At 39.8% G+C, this 22107-nt stretch overlaps 1 protein-coding gene across 4 annotated transcripts in view; it reads right to left on the bottom strand.

The window, feature by feature from the left end:
• Window positions 1-22107, bottom strand: part of LOC100113816 (programmed cell death 6-interacting protein) — a 374789-nt gene that overhangs the window by 260598 nt on the left and 92084 nt on the right. For all 4 annotated transcript variants that reach the window (XM_031928159.2, XM_031928160.2, XM_031928162.2 and 1 more), the window contains 4 exons: window positions 19627-19754; window positions 19270-19548; window positions 6293-6394; window positions 5666-5888 (listed from right to left, as the gene is read on the bottom strand). In XM_031928159.2, coding sequence (XP_031784019.1) covers window positions 5666-5888; window positions 6293-6394; window positions 19270-19548; window positions 19627-19754 — 732 coding nt within the window. The remainder of the gene's footprint in view (window positions 1-5665; window positions 5889-6292; window positions 6395-19269; window positions 19549-19626; window positions 19755-22107) is intronic.

The following is a 22107-nucleotide window of genomic DNA, read 5'->3' as shown; positions in this document are numbered from 1 at the left end:
GTCTTTGATGTACATTTTAATACTTTTTGAGCGTATGATGCATTCGCTCTATTCCTTCGTTCGACTGTGGATAGTACGCAGTTGCCGGGTACTAATTCACTCTGAATATTCGAACGAATTCTTCCATAACCCGGTTTATAGAGTAAGCTCTCTGATTAGATATAAGGGTTACGGGGGAGCTGAAATAGCAAATTAGTTTTTCTGTAAGTGCTCGTGTTACTTCGTTTTCCCCCTTACTTCCCTTACGTATTCGACTAGTACCAGTATGCAAAATTTTGTTTACTTTACTTTTTGCTTGTAAGTCTTAGTTTTTACTTGTAAGTCCTACAATTGGTGATTTACGTCCTGCTGTGGCAAATCTCATTAAGTACTTCCTACTATTAACTTTCTCCTGCACATTGGCTTCTTTCTATCGTTTCGACTGTTCTTTGAACTTATTAAACTGCACAGCTATCTCATTTATTTGCTTCTTTCGCATTTGGTGGATTGTTATCTATTGATTGCCCGATACCCCCGGCTGGTAACAAAGATCCTGGTAGTTTTAAGAATCTTCGGACTGAATTCTAGAACTATTGTTATTTTTCTGTTCTTTCTATTGTCAAATCCTGTCATTACGCCAATTATCAAAATCCCGGTTGTTTTGGCGATTATTAAACTCGCGGTCATTACACCTGTTGTCGTATCCCCCGTCATCGCGCCAATTATTATAATTTCAATCATCATCTCGTGTATTTGAATTACCGCGCATTCTGTGTATCGCATATACTACCTAACCTTTTTGTCAGATCTAACATGGCGCGTACGACTGGAGCTGTGTTCTCAATTGCTCTACGATAAATGTCAATCTTCCATATATTTATACTGTTTAAAATTATACAATTATAGTTAGAAATAAAAGTAAACATATTCTAATAATTGTGGTGTCAAGAATGTATATTCATTTCCCATATACAACAATTGGTGTCAGAAACAATTCGAGCACACGCCAACGCTACTGAAAGTGGCGGACTCAGAGCCTTCTGAGTGAGAGAGGAAAGTGGTGGCTCTCCTAAAGAAGAGGGAAAGAAGAGAAAGTGCAAAAGGACCAGCTAGCATCGGTGTTCAACATGGCACAGGACGACGAAGTTTCTCCGGAATTGATCGCGGCGATAACTAAGGCGCTTGCCAATGCAATAAAGGTAGCCATTCCGACTGCCGCAGCCGAGGCAGGCAACGGGCAAAACGTGCTGCCAGCACAGCCTAAACCGCCGCCATTTGTATTTCGAGAATTCCGCGCATCCGATGGCACAACGGTCGAAGATTATTTCAAACGCTTCGACTGGGCATTACAATTGAGCAAGATCCCGAATGAGCAACACGCCAATTACGTGCGAGTCCACGTGCGTGGAACTGAATAACGCTCTTAAATTTCTAGTAGCCCCCGAAACACCGGAATCTCGTACATACGACCAAATACGCACAGCATTGACCACACACTTCGACAGCGCCAAGAACAAGTATGCAGAGAGTGTCAAGTTCAGACACATCATACAGCAAAAAGACGAGTCAGTCGCTACGTTCGCGCTACGACTCAGGCAAGGAGCTGCACACTGTGACTACGGAGAGTTTTTGGATAGAATGCTGATCGAGCAGCTTCTACACGGTCTCACTGATCGCGACATGTGCGACGAGATCATTTCAAAGAAACCAAACACGTTCACAAATGCATATGAAATCGCGCATGCTCTCGAGTCGACGCGGCAGACGGCGAATGAAGTAAAATCTGCACAACTTACGCCAGCTGAAAAGACACACGCACTCATGACTGCTCCGACGCAGTATACCTGCAATGGATGCGGAGCACTACACAAGCGCATGGACTGCCCGCACAAGGAGGCCGAGTGTCACAAGTGCAAGAAAAAAGGGCACATAGCAAAAGTGTGCAGATCAACAAATAAAACGGCGCTTGCAACAGATCAAGTACGAACTGTAGAGTATCCAGCGCAGCAACTTGGCACTGTACGATGTTTGAATAAAGTCGAAGAAATGCATGCCATTAAAATATGTGAAAAAGTAATGCTGTGTGTACAAGTCGACGGGCGCAATCTAGAAATGGAGCTCGACACCGGAGCGCCATGCGGCATCGTTAGTAGTACCACACTACGCAAGATCAAAAGTGTTTATTGCTTGCAGCCGACGGACAGACAGTTCATGAGTTACACGCACCACCGACTAAACTGCATCGGTCGTATCCTAGTAATAGTTACACTAGGTAAAACTACACGAGAACTCGATCTGTACGTTATCGAAGGCGAGTACGATTCCTTGTTTGGACGTGAGTGGCTCGCTCAATTCAAGCATGAACTCAATTGGGATTTGTTCTTTCCGCCGCAAGTTCATGCAGTTTCTGCGACCTCGCCACACCTAACACGTGAACAAGAAAAGCAACTCGACCAATTGCTAGCAAAACACGACGAGATTTTCAGCGGGTCAGCGGGGAAGCTGATCGGCCCGCCAGTTAAAATGCATTTGAAACCGGGAGCGACTCCTGTATTCGCTCGCGCACGCGAAATTCCGTATGCGCTGCGCGATGCATACGCTAAGGAAATCGATGCCAAACTCGCATCTGGTCATTATAGAAAAGTGGACTACTCAGAATGGGCATCTACAACGCACGTAGTTACAAAAAAGAATGGCAAAATACGCATTACTGGCAACTACAAACCAACATTAAATCCGCGTATAATCATAGACGAGCACCCTATTCCGAAAGCAGAACAGATTTTCGGCGAAATGGAAGGAGCCACGATTTTCGCGCATCTTGATATCACAGATGCTTACATGCACTTACCAGTTGATGAAGAATTCAGCCATGCATTGACGCTTAACACGCCAACACACGGACTGATTCGCCCTTCGCGAGCATTCTATGGCGCAGCAAATATTCCTGCAATTTGGCAACGTAGAATCGAGGCAGTTATACAAAGCATCAAGAAGGTACGGAATTTCTTCGACGATATACTTGTATTTGCTAATTCTTTCGAAGAGTTACTCCTGATTCTCGATGAACTGCTGGCACGACTCAGAGAACACGGCCTTCGCTTAAATCGCGCGAAATGCACTTTTGCCGCGCCTGCAGTCGAAATGTTGGGGCACAAAATTGACGCTCAAGGGGTGCATAAATCAGACATGCACATTGAGGCGATACGCGATGCTCCTAAGCCATCTACGCCAGAAGACCTGGAACTATTTATTGGGAAAGCAACCTACTACAATGCGTTCATCCCAGATCTAGCGACGAAAGCTCGCCCGCTCCGAGACATGCTTCACGTCGAGCCGTTTCAATGGACATCAGGTGCACCATTAGCTACCACAACGAACTGCATTCACAAAGTCTCTCTCCGAGAAGGAGAAGAAGTCACAGAGCTTGACGAATTCGACACTTTCATGCTGTGCCAGATCAAGCAACTTCCAGTGCAAGCGGAACAAGTAGCTAAAGAGACGCGAAAGGACGCACATCTCGGCGAGATTGTGCAACTACTAGAAACAGGTAAAAACCTCGCTGGCTACGGATACAAAGCTCCAGAGGTTAATTACAGCCTTTCTTCCAACTGCCTAATATTCGAGCATCGAGTCGTCGTGCCGCCTTCGCTGAGACAGGCTATACTCGACGACTTACATGCAGCTCACGTAGGCATCGTCAGAATGAAAGGCATGGCACGCTCATTCATTTATTATGTTATAGGTAGCGGTATCTTTATCGGCGTTATAGGTAGCTCGCGTCGTAGATGTTTAACAACCGGTTGTGCAATGTTTGAACGCGCAGTCCGTAATCTCCGTCACTTTCTTCTCAATATTGGCGAATTACTTTAAGATCAGTTAAAATTTAATCCGCTCCGCCAACGTCGCTGTACTGCGCAGTTAAATAGCATGCATGTCTGGGTTTCCGTCGTAATGAGGGATGGTGTTTAATATTTAGTGTAACGAGAACATCCAGCCTCCGTCTCGAGAGCGGGCTTTATGCTGTTGTACGTTTTGTATGCGTCGAATTATGGATCAGATTACGGTTTTGAATTTAAATCCTCGTGTACTTTATCCTGAATCCTAATGATTTTAGTAAATTTTTGAATTGTTCGTACTGCTCTATAAAATCAGTCTCACGTTTGCGGTCCCGGTTGTTGCTCTGCGTCAAGCTTATCGAAATAATTCCCTATAGAGGGTAGCCCATGATTTTTAGGAATAGGTAATTCATCTAACATCGATTGGTTAAGGCGTCTATTAGAGGGTAGCTCTTCGGTAAAGGTTAATCCCCGGTGTTCTGCATAAGTTGCGTCATTGGAGTCGTGTTTCCTGTCGATCAAGCTAACTCTGTTTTTTTGAGCCAAGGTAAAGATTAGTTTTTTGTTATAGATATCATTTACTGGGTCCAGGGCACCGAAGTTATACATGTTTTCATGAGTAGTTGGCTTCAGATCTGTAACGTAGTCGTCGAATTTTTCTTCTTTGATATTAAGCGCGAATGTGTCATTTTCGTTATTATATGTAACATGGAGGTTAGATTGTTTCGACGTTGTGTTTTGTTTTTGTTTCCGAAAGTTCCATTTTATCTCGAACTTGCAGTAGGCGTTCTTTTGCAACCTTTAACAATTGTATTTCATCTGTTAGGATTAACCTTTCTTGCTGTACTATTCCCTGTATGTGACTTATCGCGGTGCCGATCATTCCCTTTGATGGATATGCCATGGCTACGTCCGCGAGTTGCAATGCGATCGTTAATTAAGTGAGTAGAAGCGACGAAGATTTGTGAAGCCGTGTGCTCACGACTCCACAAATTCGAGGGATAACCTCAAAACACCGTGATACTATCCCGGCCATTACTGTGCGCACACAGAACGGTCGGAATCGTTGTTACACGACACATTCGGATCGGCGTAGCCGTGCGCACACGACTCCACCGAACCGAATTAATTCCTAACCTCAAAATCCGCCACCGACCCGTCATACCGCCACCGAACCGATACACCGCAGCCGCGTACACCGAATCATTCTTGTAAGGAAATTGCGTATATATTCTTGTAAATTCTTAACCGCGTTAGTTTAAACAATTCTACTTGTAAAGGCGAAGTATTTTTAACGAGACGCACAATTGATTTCTGTCCCAGCCGGGATTTAACAACTGATTCCAAATGCTATTGTTTAACAGAGAAATATATTTTGTTATTGTTAAGAATATAAAAACAGACTCTTTTTTACTCCTTTCCCCTATCCAGATCCTGAAACCGACTGACTATACAGTCTCTTGAGGAAAGTTAAACCGTTACACTAGAAATATAATGATATCTTTTCCAAGAATAAATAAAACTATAGGTAAAAAGAACAGCTATTTTGTAGCTATAAATGTATACAATACATCAACTGATGATCGCAAAAATTTATAAGAGAAAAAAATATTTTTAACACACTGTTACTTACCTTTGCAAGAAAAAACAATATACTTATCAAAACATCGTATTTTTACATTATATTAGTTGTCAAGTTTTGTTTTTGTACCATCTTCTGTACAGGTAACCCTATTTGCCTCTATAGGATGTTTTTTTAGGCATAGGCATATATTCAATAAATAAATAAACAAATAAAAAACATTCATAGCCAACATAAAATTTGAACAAGAAAATAAAATCGTTACCTTGAAACTGTGAGCTGAATTTTTCAGGTAAAGGTAGTAATTTAGCAACATGTGCTTTACTGACAGGTGATAAACTTTTGAAATCAGGAATTCGTTCATGATAAATAAAATCATTATCTCTTTTAACTTCTGTTAAGTTTTGAAGGGTTTTGTTATAATAATCCTCGAACAATGTTAATCTATTTGATTTTGTTTGTGCAACCTTAAACATCTCTGCTGCAAACTGATTCGTAGATTATTAAAATATTATATTTTTTAATACGAGCAAAAAAGGCTCTTTTTTATGCATGCGAAATAAATAGAACATTAAAAGTTTTTCTCGCAGCGGATAGAAAAGGGTTTTTTCATCCGCTGCTCAAAAGTTTTTATATATTTAAATTTTTTTTAAGTTTTCAATTTTTAAATCCTTTTTTATACAAAAAGCCTATTTTCGTTGCTCTTGTTAAAAAAGTAAAGTGCGCAACTAAAGGGAAATAGCTTTTTCAGACTTATCTATGGTACCTGAGACTGACACAAGTGCTCAAATCATCACCCTCGCTAGAAAAAGCCAATTTCCCCCCCTAGTTGCACAATCTACTATTTTTGCAATAGATCATTAGTGCTTTGATAAATGACAATCATACTTACTTCTAGTCGAGCAATTTCTTCTCCAATTTGTTTATTATTTTTACACACCAATGATTGATAGTATTCAGACATTCCCCGATATCCAAGTTGTTTTCCCGTTATCTATAAAAATATGTATTTTTAGAAATTCTGTACCAAATGAAGTACTAAAAATTTTACTCTCCGATCAAATATCTTTATCATTTTTTTCAATTCGGTGAATCATATGCAATAGTATATTGTGTACCTAGGGCATAAAGTGGGATTTTTTCGACAGAGTATAGAGTTTGTCGTACGAGTCGAGGCGATGTAGCGCGAACCGAAGACGTGTGTATCTTTGAGTCTAAGATGAGTACTGAAACAACATGGCTAGTCCAGTAAATCTACGGGGAAAAAGGCAAAACCCACGACAAATTGCAACACAACTGATTATTATTTTTTTTTAATTTGTAGAAAAATCGTCAAAATCCCGCAAAATTAAACCTCCAGAACATTGTTTATTATTAACATTTTGATTTTTTTTCGAGAGTAGTTGGTTATTTTTAAAATACAATAAAGGCTAGAGAGTTCTTAGGGTCGCTGAGTTTAAAAGTTGAGACGGCAGCACAGCGTAGAGAGAGATTGTAAACGTAAATGTAAACAAAGGACTTATACTCGCGAACTTAGGCGAGCGAAAGGTGTATAAACCCGGCGCGCGGCCATATCAATATCAGACTCGCTCGATAGCTCTCCGGACTAGCGGATTGATCGAATACAGGGGCCCTAACACGTGTGTGTTGATGAGCACAGCACTCTTTACAAGTGTCTGGGCCACCGCACCCCTTTCGCACTAAATGTAAAACGCTTATGTCTTAAAGTAACTTTAATAAATGCTTTATTATTTAGAATTAATAATTCCTCAATGGTCAGCTTCCACCTTTACCTTTATGGGGCAAAAGTAATGTCTTGAAGCTCTCGCACCTGAGTCATGTACTTAAACTCACAGCTCTGGTAAGCCATAACGATATCATATCTGACCAGTGGGGTGCGTGGCATTAGCCTAAGGATCTATAAGTAGGAGAGATTTATCCCTTCCACTTGTCGCGGCAGTCCTAGCAACAACTCTTCTCGAGCCAAGCGTTGCATCGCTGAATCGTTAAGAGCTAGGGACATCAATCTAGGTTCACCTTCCCTCGGTGCCAGTGACTTTAGAACTAATACGTATCTCCGAGCATCCACTCATTCCTCCACAACGCTTCGGGTGCAGACACGAATAATGTTTCGTATTGAGAGTAAGGAATCACCTGGTCAGTTTGAAAGTACTGATTGAAAACTAAAAATTCAATTAGTGGATCCAAAATGGCGCTTAAAACGTGAAAAAAACGCGACCCATTCTTTGGCACGTAGCTTTCTCCAACTAAATTTATAAGGTAGCGCGGTTGCCGCCTGCCCGCTCATCACTGCCGAAATATAGCAACCTTGTATCAATGGGCCAGCATCCGTCTGATAGCCGAGCCATCGTCTGTCCGTGCGATCTGGGCCACGTCCGACTGAGAAGCTTGCGCAGCATCCGAACATCAACCGGTGCCGAGTCAGGAGTTTGTAAGTACTAGCTCCTTCTCCTTCTCTCTCTCTCTCTCTCTCTCTCTCTCTCTCTCTCTCTCTGCGAAAACTGCGAAAATTTTAGAAAATATTGAAAATTTCTGGAAATATTGAAAATTTTTTCATTTTTGAACGCATGTCACTCTCTTTTCATTTATGGGGCTAAAAGTAGGGGTTTCCATTTCAAAAAATCAACTTGACCTTGAAATGCCCTTGAAGATCCTGTTTAACGACAGGGTCAAGATGACCATTCGTCAGCCGGGGAGAAAACTGAAAACTTTTGTGGGTAACATTTTCTCCTTGAATGCATTCGAGTTCATCTAACCAGTTGTACTGTTATCGGCATGACCAATGACCTTGACCATTGAATTCAAGGTCAAGGCAAGGTCATATTCAAACGTAAAATTTCCCGCTCTTTCCATTTCTGGTGCCAAAAGTAGGGGTTTCTATTTGAAAAAATCGACTTGACCTTCAAATGACCTTGCAGGTCACGCTCAATGACATTGTCAAGGTCATCATCAGATAGCCAGGGAAAAATCCTAAAACTTTTATCCGAAACTTTTTTCGCTGGCATGCTTTGCCAACGAGATAATTCAGATTAAAGATGAAAATGACTCACCCTGTATATATCAGTATAACATGAATTCATAGATGGACTTTAACGACGTGCAACGACACCCCTATAAGAGGAAGCAAAAGTTTTGAGAAAAATCGGTTTTTACATTTTAACTCTTTATTTGAAAACCGCTTAACGAAATCGTTTGAAATTTTAGCAGCAGATAGCTTTTTTTAGGGTTAATCGCCAAATAAAATTTTAAAGCATTTGACTACATTGTTTTAGAAATATAACAAATCAAATAATTTTCAAAAAAAAATTGAAACCTTGATATCATACGAACCATAGGGGTTTGAAAGCTGTGTGATGAACTTAGTCGAAACACATAAAATAACTACTTTTTTCCGAAATCTCAAGTGCAATAAGCCTTGCGTCTTTGCGCCTTTTTGCGTCCGTAATCGGGGCACAAAAAAAAATTTTTTTTTCAGTTTGCAATTTATTACTGAAAACATAAATGGTCAAATCACTTGAAATTTTAATGGAATATAGTTTGACATGTGACCCATAAACATAATTTTTTTTTTGCGGGATTATGATGTTTAGATTCAGAGATATGATTCGCTAGATAAACACGCCACTTCGCTAAAATTTCCAAAAGCTTTATCGTGTGCTGTGCTGTGTCCAGCGGATAGAGGTGTGCTTTTGTGAGTGAGTGAGACTCGGAGTCCAGGTGTCCTTGTCCTTAGCCTAATGGTCCAGCGTGGTGACCAAGTCTTGCGGCCTGTCTGGGACCAGCAACGTCGTCGACGAAAGGGAGAAGGTTTGTGTGGCGCGCAGTGCATGGGAGAGAGTGCATGTGTGAGTCTATATCATCCATGCCAGGGTGATCCGGCGCGCACGACCTTCACGTCGATACACTCGTGCGAGCGTGATTATACTGTCGTCGCGGCGAGTTGCAAAGTTGTTGGCGACTTGCGTATTATCAGTTTATTATTGTAACTTCACGTTTATTTCGCGACTGACAAATATAACCTTAGTCTTTTTATTTTACGTGAGTTGTCGTCATTTCTAAACCTCGTTCGCTTATTTCCGATCCCTGTTCCTTCCTGCGAATACCACCGCCTCCGCGGGCGTTATTTATTAGTACTTATTTAACGCAGTTGAGCAGCCGAGCACGCGCCAGGTGGCGCGTAGACCCAGTATACAGGAGCAGCTGAAACAGCTGCATGCAACGGGGATGTTTCGCGGGCGGAGAGGAACCTTTCGCGGGGGTTATTTTCCTTACTGTTAGTTTCTATTCTCCTAATAAGATTCTTTTGATACTCCCGCTTCTTATTTCTGTAGATCGCGCTCGTCTGTTTCCTTACGTTAGAATACTCATCTACGGTCCTATCGCTTCTATTTTGTAAGCTATCTAATTTAGTCTTTTTGCGCCTTTCAAACCAGAGTTCGCACTCTTCGTCAAACCATGGTTTGCTCTTTGGCTTTTTCTTTTTACCCAGTACTTTGTTCGCGGCCTCTTTTACCGTTTTTTCGATGTCCCCCCATAAGCTATTCGGTTCGTCATTCCCCTCCGGCGATGTGTTTGCTTCTTCAAGTGCCTGAAACCTGTTATTAATTTCTATCTGGTACCTAATTCGCTCTGTTCTATCTCGTAGTTTCTCAATATCGAAGCTTTCTACCTTGTTTGCTCGCTTACTATTTTGATTCGCTACTAGTCTAGCTCTTAATTTGGCTACTACTAGAAAGTGGTCCGAGTCGCTATCTGCCCCTCTGTAAGCCCTTACGTCAAGAACATTAGTATGACGTCTTTTTTCAATGAGGAAATGATCAATTTGGTTCTGTGTGGCCCCGTCCGGCGATGTCCACGTTGCCTTGTGTATGTTCTTGTGTTTAAAACACGTAGTTTTGATTATAAGATCTTTTGCCGCCGCGAAATTTATGACCCTAATACCGTTATCATGGATGGCTTCGTGCAGGCTTTCCTTCACTATAGTAGGCCTAAACATTTCCTCCCTACCTATTTTAGCATTGAAATCGCCTAATACTATTCTTGTGTCGTAAGACGCGAACTGGTCGATTACTTGCTCTAAAGTTTCGTAATAGAGATCCTTAGCTTCTTCTTCTTTGTCCTCCGTAGGACAGTGTACATTAATAAATACATATATATACCATTCACCTTCGATAATGATGTACGAGAGCCTATCATTGGCGGATTAGAACCTTTTAACCGAATGTATGATGCTTTTGCTTACGAGAAATCCGGTGCCTAGAGATCCCCCACTCCCGGCCCCATACAGGTACGTGAAGTTACCCGTTGCTAGTACTCCGCCATCTGGCCACCGCGATTCCTGTATGGCTACCAAATCTAGATTGTACCTATCAGCTTCCTTTACGAGTTCTTTAAACGCACCTGCTCTGTATAGACTGCGAACATTCCAAGTTCCGACCCTTAAGTCCCTTTTGGTTCGGATTTGATTTTTTTGAGCCATGATGTTATGTTAAACCCGCGCGCTTCGGATCCTGTTCCGATCACATGTGAGTCCACCGTTCTAGAGGTGATAACCCCCATACCTCTCTAGAACTAAGTATGAGAGCTTTCCGACTTTGACGAGGACAGTGTCAACTCGTCGTCAGACACACTACCGTTTCATTCTCGCATCCTAACGCCCCCCTGCAAGGCAGCGCGCCTTCGCTGGCATCGTTACCGCGTAAGACCAGGTGACGAATCATTCTACACATCCCCTTTCGGGGCAGTTGTCATCGCTCCCGCATCCTCCTCGGCAGCAGGATTTTTGCCCATTTTTGTAATGTGTGATGAAAGAGATAGATTGAGAGATAAGAGATAATGTGAAGTGTTTTTGTTGTTGTGGTGCTTGCGTAGTGTTTCTAGATGAATGCGTTCGACAGTGTGGGCTCATCACACCCACGCCTGTTCCTATCGGCTGTCCGCGGCTGCTTATTCAATTTATTCGCAGCTAACCTCTTTCTCAGGGGCTGTTCCTCTATCCGCAACCTAAGGACGCGCTGTGTAGTGGTGATAGGCACCCACCCGTCCGATCTGGACGACAACGCCCAAGACGCGCTTAGGGTAGCGGCATTGTAACAGAATTCTCACCCCGTTACAAATGGTAATTTAAAAATTACATGTCAAGTTCTTTCGTTTATTAATAAATTTGCTGTTAAACCAGTCAATGTTACAGGTAAAACACTTATTTTTTCTTTATTTAAATGAGTGATAATTGTATTAAGTGAAGGCCGCGATGCGATGCAAGGCGGCAAGCCACCGCGGCCGTAAGGCCGTGTGTGGCGCGCTAGTTACATGATATAATTTGTTGCAGCAAACCGATTGTGCAACCATGTAAAGGATGATAAGCAGATGAAAAGCTATCGGTTTTTTACTCGCATTTCCGTTCCTTATTGTCAGTTATTAACAATTTATTGCAAAAAATCGCGATTTTAGTCTTCTTTTGCTTATAACTTTAAAACTAAAGGAGTTATTAGAATGCCTCCAGAAGATGATTTGTGAAGAATAGAAATATCTACAAAATGCTCAATCGGATAATTAGGTCTTGAGATAATTAGGAAAGACCGAAAAATTAGGCGTTTTTTCGAAAATTCATAACTCTGTCATTTTTTGAGCTAAAACGCTCGAATTTTAGGTAATAGTAGGGATTATAGTGTTTTTGATATGTGCAAAAGTTAGGTAATGTCGGATTATTAGTTTGCTCAAAATCGCGATTCTAAGTTTTCGGTGCGTTTTTTCCGGCAGACCTGTATGCACTACCGTAAGTCCGATTGAAATTTCAAAAAAATAGTCAAAAAGTTGACATCGTGCACTACAAAACGTAGATTTCAGATTTTTAAGTGACTGAAAGCATGCGAAAAATCGTCGTAAAGTTCGTGAAAATCAGTCGAGTGGTGGGGGACGGATCAGCGGCGGAGGAGACCCGTGTATATAGTAATAGGGACGCGCGGCGCGCATGTTACCTATCTTTGCATTAACATTTCTCAGCATCTACTATAGCTGTTTGAATGATTTTTTGTTAATTTTATCACTTATCCTTAACGTTTAAAAGAATAAGTCTCTGGAAATACTGACAAAAGTAAACACTTTTTAAATAATATTAGACAATATAATAATGCACTTGCCTTCGCAAGTTTTGGAGCTAGATTTGACGCTCGTTTCGGAAAAGGCCAGCAAGTCGAATAAGTGGTCAAATTTACCACAATATTTATACGTTACATCTAGACGAAAACGAAGCCCAAAGATATGGTCTTATATATATATATATATATATATATATATATATATATATATATATATATATATATATATATATATATATATATATATATATATATATATATATATATATCTACCTATATTATATAGACGTTTTGGACATACTCCCCCCCGCAGCCCCCCGCGACCCCCCCCCCCGCAGCCACCCCGCAGCCCCCCCGCAGCCCCCCCCGCACATTTTAGCAGCTTTTGTTTTAGTGTAAATTTAATTTTCAACGTAATTGTTAGAAGTAGCTTAATCAAGACAAAAAAAGAGGTTAAATTCATACCACTTGCATCGATATACTATTAAGTTATCTCTCTATTGGTTTATCTCTACTCTTATATATAATTTAGATACTACTATGCTATGAGCTTGTAATGGGGGCTTGGAAGAGTTACTACGAAGAATGTGGAATCGATGACAAAACTATAAGGCACTTCCGTGTCGTGGTCGTGCCTAAAAATCAGCTTGGCCTAGATCATGAGGCGTCCCTCCTAATCGTAGCCTCGACGATGCTAGTGACTCTAGGCTCTGGGTGATGAAGGTGCAGGAACGAGTCGGCCAGCGGATGACCCGTGTCGTCGTCTTACTCACGTAGCGCCGGGATATCGTTTTCGGGTGTTGTGCCGGGTATTTTCGAAAGCGTATTGATCGCTCTCGCGCTTCTATTTCTCGGTGCGCGCGATGATCTCGCGCGCGCCTCCCAAGTTATCGCCGAGCTGGCAACGCCGCTCTCGCATACAGTGCCGTCGCGCGACGTAAAAAACGCACGAAGTTCAAACTCGCACCCGCTCGTTACATTATAAATGAAATTGATGAGCTAAGTGACCCCGAACATTATTTCAATCAACATTTTGCTTAAAGAAAAGTAAAAAAAAAGAAATGTAAAATTGTTTACAATAGAAGGATGGATTATAAACTTCCGCACACATATACCACAACAAAGCATGATTAAAATATATAAATTCTTAATATTGGGGGATTTTTACAGAAATGATCAAATATGATATTTTACATTTTTCGCACATATACAGTACGTCGCATATAAAACGAATACGTATCTTTTTGAGAAAAATAGCCTTAAAGCTAATAATATTTTTGGAAAAAATCCTCTTGCTCTATTATATTGAAATGTGTCTAATAGACTCCAACTATAAGTTCACATCATCCCCAAAACTACACCTCCTTAGGGGTAAACCAGAAGTAGACAGGAAGTGAAGCCGAAGTCATCAGAAAAAATACAAAATGACCCGAAAGTGACCGAAAATAACCGGCAATGAGCCGGAAATATGCCGAAAATGAACAGTAAGTGACCAGAATCATGTATATTTGCTAAAGTACTCCTAAGGGGTGAATCGATATTTAATCAATAAATAATTAATGAAATTTTTGAAAAGTATTATTCATAAACTATAAATAATGTTGAAGCCTTTTATCTATAAATACACACACACACACACACACACACACCGCGCGGGAATGCCAATACCCCTATGAGGCGCGTCTCCTAGGTAGCGGATAGGGGAATGCTCATCGGCGCGTCGAGGTCTCCTATACCAGCCGAAAGGTAGAGCAGAAATAAATTATGCTCCGCGGACCAAACAGGCTAGTGGAAAAAACCCCGATAAGATAAATAAAACATGGATAGTGAGTTAATAACATTACTATTCCAAGCAGGTCAAGCCACAGTGCCCAGTCCCGACGTCGATTCTGATCGGGTAAAAGCCCCGGTGATCGACGCTGGCCCCATGGAGTTTGGGGGAAGGGGCCAAACTCACTTAGAAGCCGCAGAGGTTTATCACCTGACCCATGCTGCATGTAGAAACGCAGGTGATATGGAAATGGAGGTTGACGCAGACAGGGATACGAGAGCTGTATGCATAACGCAAAAGAATGCGCACTTAGATAGCCTTGGCAGCACAATCGACGAACTGATGAATTATGTCAGGGACAAGCACAACGTGCACAAGCAAATTAAAGATCCTAATGGCCGAATCATAAAAACGAGCTATAAGAATCTCGCATGGCAGAAGATAACTTACAGCAATGCCAGCGCCCGGAAACTCAGACAACCCCGAATCTTAGATCTCGGAAGGCGGATACAACAAAGAAAGCCCCAACTACTCCATATGATAGAAATGGAGGAAATAAAAGAGCAGATAATCAACCTAAAATGGCAGCGTGGCAGGAAGTCGTTACAACAAAGTCGAAGAAAAAGGAGAAAAAGGCAAACAAAGAGGATAAAAGTGTCCCTGGCGTTACAAACCAGAATAGAACCAGCAAGGATGGACCGAAGCGGGCAAGACTTCCCAGACCGGATCCTTTAAATCATCAAGGCTGCAGAAGGAAAGAGCTATGCAGACATTTTGTCAAAAATGAAAGCGGCTATGTCACTTAACACACTAAGGAATAGTGTAAATGAAATACGCAGGACAGTTGCAGGAGATCTTCTAATAGAGCTTAAACGCACAATAGTCAAAACCTCGGACTTCCGAAAAGCAGTTAAAGCGGTACTAGTGGAAGGCGCCACAATAAAAGCACTTCTGGAAGAAGAAACCATTGAAGTAAGAAATCTGGACATGCTTACCTCAAAAGAGGAGGTACTAGAAGCACTACAGAAGAAAATTGGTGAGGAGAACATCATAGAAGTCTCTACGATAAGATTTCTGCGAAAGACGTATGGTGACACGCAGATTGCAGTGATACAGGTACGGGCTCAGATAGCAGCTAAGATCACTAAGCTACAGACGATCAAAATAAGATATGTCAACTGTAGGATCCGGGCGGCTAACCTCGAAAACGAGCCGCTTAGGTGTTATAAATGTCTAGGTTTTGGCCATATCGGTAGAAAGTGCACAGTAACTGAAGACAGAAATAAGCTTTGCTTTAAATGTGGAAAAGATGGGCACAAAGCAGAGGAGTGAAGAACCAACCCAACTGTGTACTCTGCAAAGGAGGCACAGGTGGGAAGAGTGACCACCCAGCTGGTAGCTGTGCATGCCCAGTTTACCCGGCTACAGTAGAATCAACTGACAGACGAAGAAAATCAAAATAGTGCAGTTGGATATAAATCACTGCGCAACTGCACAGGACCTACTAAGCCAGTATGTCCGTGAGATAGGAATCGACATAGCCATCGTCTGTGAACAATACAGAGACCTCGACAAACTATCGTCGGATATGTACAGTACTGGTAAAGCGGCGATATGGGCATGCAGAGACGCCGCTTTCCAGGAAAAAATGACAAGAGGTAATGGAGGATTCATAAGCGCTAAGGTCGCAGGCGTATACATTTACAGCTGCTATGCTTCTCCTAACGCGTCGATAGAACAATTCAGACAACTGTTGGACCGGCTAGTACAGGATGCTGTAGGAGGAAAACCGGTACTGATAGCAGGCGATTCCAACGCCTGGGCAGTAGAGTGGGGCAGCCAAAAGACGAACGAAAGAGGGACAAGCGCTATTGGAAGCATTCGCACCGCAGGGTCCATCATAAATCTCTTGTTTATTAGAAGCTGCCTGATTGGCTTAGTTAGATCGTGGACGATCGTGGACGGTAAGCGATCATTTTACAAATAGAGACCACGGGAGGGCAACGACAAAAAAGTCGGTTGGAAATCTGCTGGCTCTAGAAAAAATGCAGCTGTTTAGATCTGCAGATAATAAGGTCGAGCAGATAATAGGAAATGTTACCCGAGCTTGCGACGCAACGATGCCGAGGAGGGCTCCCAATAATTGACGACCACCAGTATACTGGTGGGATAATGAAATTGACGCTACTCGCAGCGAGTGTCATCGAACCAGAGACGGGAACAGCGAACTCGGAAGAAATACTACGAGACAAGTCGAGCTAGAGACATAGTAGACGCCCTTAACAAAGAAATGAAGGATGCTAAACAGATACTCAAGAAAAAAATCCGAGAAAATAAACGACGGTGCCTTAAAGAGTTACAGGACGAGATAGAGCTGGATCCCTGGAGGCGATCGTACCAATTAATAATAATGAAAAAGATAAAGGGAGGTTATAGTCCCCCTCCTAAAAGCCTAAAATTGCTAAACCGTATTGTGACCACGCTCTTTCCCTATCAACTGGAAGTAACAGCTATCCTTGAAGCGGAGGCAAATGACAGAATCATTACAACAATTACCACAGAGAAATTAGTGGCTGCATGCACAAGAATTGGAAACACCAAGGCTCCAGGCCTGGATGGCATACCCAATATTGTATTGAAAGAAGCTATACAGGCACGCCTCGATGTCTTTGTGGACCTGTATAACTTGTGTCGCGAAGAAGGGACGTTTCCTAAGAAATGATTTAGAGAGTAGAAGAGATGGACAAGGTGGAACAGCTGAGTAAAACTGTTGCTAGACGAAGGCCACTAGGTAGTAGATATAAAACGCTCCTTGGACTGAACAGAGGAATGTAGGTCACAGAGTTGAGCTCCCACTCACGATGCAGAGGAACGTAGAAGCTAGGGTTGAGTACTTCTAAGTGCTCCTCAGACTGATGCTGAGGAACGTAGGTAACTGAGTTGAACCCAGACTCTCTCTCTCCCGATGCAGAGGAATGTAGGTGTCGGGATTGAGTCTGTCTAGAGAATGGCTGGTCGATGCTGCTCGAAGTAGACGACCGGACGATGCTGCAGGAAGCAGACGGCTGGACGATGCAGAATGAAGAAGACGAGTTTGATCCTGAACCCCTAATTACCTTGGTGGATGGGGGATGTATGGAAATGCCAAACTTCAAAGGGGAAGCTAAAAAAGGCTAGTTAACGGGCCCCACGGAAGTATTGTTTAATGATAGTGCCTGTGGGGATCCGGTGTCAGAGGGCCACTTGTGCAGAGCTTGCTTTGCCTACGCCACATAAAAAACACCACTGCCAATTCTTTGGAACGTAGCTTCTCTTAACATTATGTATCGCTTTAATATCGAAATTGCTTCGACTTCATATATAATTCTGTAAAGTTTTTGTACTTTTTCGTTTGATAGATAAAATTATTTCGAATCAATTATATATACATAATCAATTATAATTCTCTCTCTTTTTTTCTAACATAGCTATAATTGTTTATATTATATTATTATATATACTTGATGGTATGTCATCGGCATGAAAAGAAAATTTGTAAACTTTTCATTTATTATTAAATTTCTTATTAATTTATTGAATTTATTTAGCTTTAAGTATTTTTCTACTGTGCAATCACACTATTATAAATAGGCTTACGTACTGCCATCTGACGGGGGGTATACGTGGGTGCCTTACTCAAGAATTGGAATTCGTCACGATAACGCGCGCCGATTGCCAAAGAGAAATAAATAGAAAAAGGAACTCTGCACGTTCGAGTTAAAATTTCTCCTTCTCGTTTTTCTCTGGATGTGCTCCATGAAATAATTCAAAATTAAAGTAGTCTATAGCTATAATAACATTTGATAATGTTGTTTTAGAGAAAAGTTCAACATATAGTTTCCGAATTATAACGGTAAGGATAGTTCGCGGAACGCATCTAAAATCACTAGTGATCGAAAAATTGCCATGAAAAAACACACATGCGTAACTGAAAATTTTGTTGTCAACGAATTGGTAAAACAGAAATAGAAAAAAACGAGCCTAGGTATAGATTAAAATCCATCAAATTGAAGCTGAGATCTAAGCGATCCAGTTTTCAGTTATATAGAGTATACAGGGTAAGAAAACAAAATTTTGTAGCTTAATATCTTTAAAACTAATTGGTTTCATAAACAGCCCAAAGAAAGGGATTAAGGTCCTATATAATGCTAACTAAATCCAAAATTTGAACTTGATTATTGCTTTTTTACTCCAATTATCGCGTCACGTAGAAAAACGACTTTTTTCCGTTTTTGATGTTTTTCTCAGGATCTGTCTCATGAAATAACTTAAAATTTAAGTGGAATATAGTCGTAATAACTTTCAATAATCATGGTTTGTAAAAAGATTCACCATTTAGTTTTCAAGTTAAAACAATTTTAAAAAATTGCGCTTTATGGTGTATAATAAAAGAACGAAAAACGATAATATCAATTTTCTGCAGTAAAAAAATAGGTAATTTTATTCTTTTTCAGGTACATATTGAGCAATTTGCTTTTATTAATTTATCAATAACTTTATTAGAAAAAACTCAAATATCAACACTAAAAAGTCACTATAAAAAAAAGTCACTGTAAAAACGGACTTTTCTCCCACAATGTTCTAGTAAAAACATAGAAAATGAGACTTAATGTACTGGTGTATACTTGGTGTATCTACTGAGTAGAAGCTGAGATACAGGTGTCTACATACGCACACACACATACATCCGTACGGACATTTTCCAAAATCACCATTTTTCGACTAAAAATGCATCAAAACACACTTTTCACATGTTTTTACACAAACTTCAAAAATTTCTTTTCCAAGGCTTCCTTAGAAAGGAACCAAAGAAAAAAAACACATACAAGTTGAATAAATACTAATGCGCATATAAAGCTTTAAGATAGCTTTTTAAATATATAAATATTATTTAATCGTATAGTACTTTTCAAAAAAAGAATTTTATTTATCTGTACTTACTAAAGGTATCCACTCCTTATCCCAAAATGCTCGAAAAATTTCTTTTTGAAATAATTTAAATGTTTCCGAAAATAATTCCTCGGTCTGAGCTGCTAATTTTGCTATAATATTATCCTTCATTTTATCATGGATCGCTTTATGGGTAAATATTTCTTGAGCTTGTGCTAACATCATAAGCGATAAAGCTTCTAGGGTTTCTGGACTCATATCCGGTGTAGGTTCTTGCTGAATAGCTAGCATTATATTGCCTTTCAAGTAATTAAAGATCCCTGCTGATTGCTTTAACATCAATAGAAAAAATATCAATAACACTCAGGCACTAACTGAAATTAAGAATAAATTTCCAAAAAACACTACCTGAAATAATTTTGCTGCCGTTTTTAATCCTTCGTCACTTTCTAGTGATTGAGTTGATGCGACTGAACTTTGAAGAGCCGCAATATTAAACAGGACGCAAACTTTTTCATAAGCTAAGCTGCTTATTGCTGTAAAAAATATAATATTTTTTGAAAGACTATTATGAAGTACATTGCACTGAGAGAAAACAAAAGTTGTAACAAAACTAAACTTAACTAAAAGTAACAAAACTTAAATTAAAGTAATACTTTAATATCCGGTCTCCAACACCGGAGTGCTCACGGGCAGAGTACCAAGTTGGAGCTACTTGGTGAGCCAAATAGCCCCAACCGGACCGAGTCCGGTGCTGCCAACCAGAGTGATATCAAGCTGTACTAATCAGATTTACACCATAACAAATCATGTTTTTTTATGAACTATAGCAATGTAACTACAGCGACGCGTTTCTTGCGATATGTATTATAATATATTTTCAATTTTTATTTTTAAAGGTTATTACAAATTCTTATGCATGTAAGAATACAATATTATGTATGATTATGCATAAAAGTTTTTTATATGCGGTTAAAAATACTAGAATTGTTGGAAAAAAAGCAAAATATGAATAAAAAAGAATAAAATTTATTTATATTTTTCACGAAATTCACAAAATATATTTTGTCGTAACATAGTTTTCATTTTTTATAATAACATATAAACATGCATGCATATCTGGTAATATGCTGGCATCCCCCAGAATACACGCACTAATATTTTGAATCTTTTATGAAAATGTTTTTAATCTTTCCGAGAAAATGATTTTCATTGTTCATGTCAGTTAAGAAAACCATATCACCTCTAAATTCAATATGCGAAGTACTTATAATCGTTTTATTATCTAAAAAATGATGGTAACAAAAGTTGCTATAAGTTCAGCAAAAATTACTATAACGCCTAGCAATAACTTTTAGTAGATCATTTTCCTCTGTGTAAATACAACAAAACTTATTCAATATTGAAATAAAGTAAATCTTCACATTTATCCAATAAAAATATACATCAGAAAACATTCAACAGTAAGCTATGGAAAGTGTAGTGTCAGTTATATGGAAGGGGTTCAGTTACGGGGGTAAAGTGTCAGTTGGAAGGGTGGAATGACCAAAAGGGTAGGTATAAAAAAACAAAAACATGTAGCTAAATTGTTTGTAGCAATAAGATGATAAAAAAGACACAAAAAATGGATTTGCAAAATTCTAAAAATGGCAAAAAATATTAAAAAACACGTATATTAAAATCAAGTAAGGTTACTTTTTCCAAATTCCGAATCTAAAAACAAAACTTGCAAAATTGCAATAACTTCGCCTGTATGGATCCGGAGTTATCACGGCATACTCTCTCTCTCTCTCTCTCTCTCTCTCTCTCTCTCTCTCTCTCTCTCTCTCTCTCTCTCTCTCTCTCTCTCACACACACACACACATCCATACCGACATTTTCTAAAATCACTTGATTTAAACTTTCAACAGACCAAAACGTATTTTCTAGAAGTTTTGACAAAATTTAAAATTATACTATTACGAAGCTTCCTCTAAGAGAAAGCAAAACTACTTTAAACCCGCTTTTCGGGGAATAAAGTGGCTATTATAGTTAAGCCATCAATTAACTTAATATTACCATACATGCTTTTGTACAGTAATAAAAATTCAGGAATCAATTTTTCTAACGAAACTACATGACCTTCTACATACCTAGGTGATGTTACTATCGCTAAGATTTTGCTTAATACTACAATGTCCACGTTTTATTATCTTAAGGGATTTTATCTTTTATAAGTAAACTAAAAAACCCACTTAAATTTAACATTTCTGCAGCAGATATTTTAAGTTTATTACTCTGTATGTACTTTCTTTTAGTTCTGATATTGTATGAGATAATTCATCTTGATTGGATAAAAATTTTTTGATTCTATGATTTGAGAATTTCAGAGTCATGATTTTCTGTTTATAGATCACATTATTACAGATGTCTGCCATTGTGAAATTAATTACACTTTCGAGAAATTATGCATCAAGTCAATGCTTCGATTTCCTATTACGTGAAAACCAGAAACTTTATGAAATACGGATACCTCTTTTATTTCCTTTTCAGAAGGATTATTTTTAAAACAATTTTCATCGTCTGATATCTGAGCTCATAGCAATGCTTCATTTTCTATAATTTTGTGTAAAAAATTATCTGCATGTACTTTGTATATCCTGCATGGTCTTCCAAATGCAAAATTTTCTACAAATCCTCAGTTTTCGTTGAGACCTAAATTATCTTCTAAAACTAGCACTAACTGGAAGTATACCTTTGTTTCCTTTTTATTCGTTCGTATAATTAAACCAACACTACTTCATACAATTCGTTTGAGAGGCTATATTTGGAGGAAAACAAGGTGTACTTGCGTACATGCCACCCAACTTGTTTTATCCTGCATATACTCCTAATTCGTTTTCAGTTTCG

Source organism: Nasonia vitripennis, assembly GCF_009193385.2.
Source record: "Nasonia vitripennis strain AsymCx chromosome 4 unlocalized genomic scaffold, Nvit_psr_1.1 chr4_random0004, whole genome shotgun sequence".
In the NCBI taxonomy this organism is placed as follows: domain Eukaryota; kingdom Metazoa; phylum Arthropoda; class Insecta; order Hymenoptera; family Pteromalidae; genus Nasonia; species Nasonia vitripennis.
Note: the sequence above shows the minus strand (reverse complement) of the source record. Positions and strands in the feature narration are given on the sequence as shown.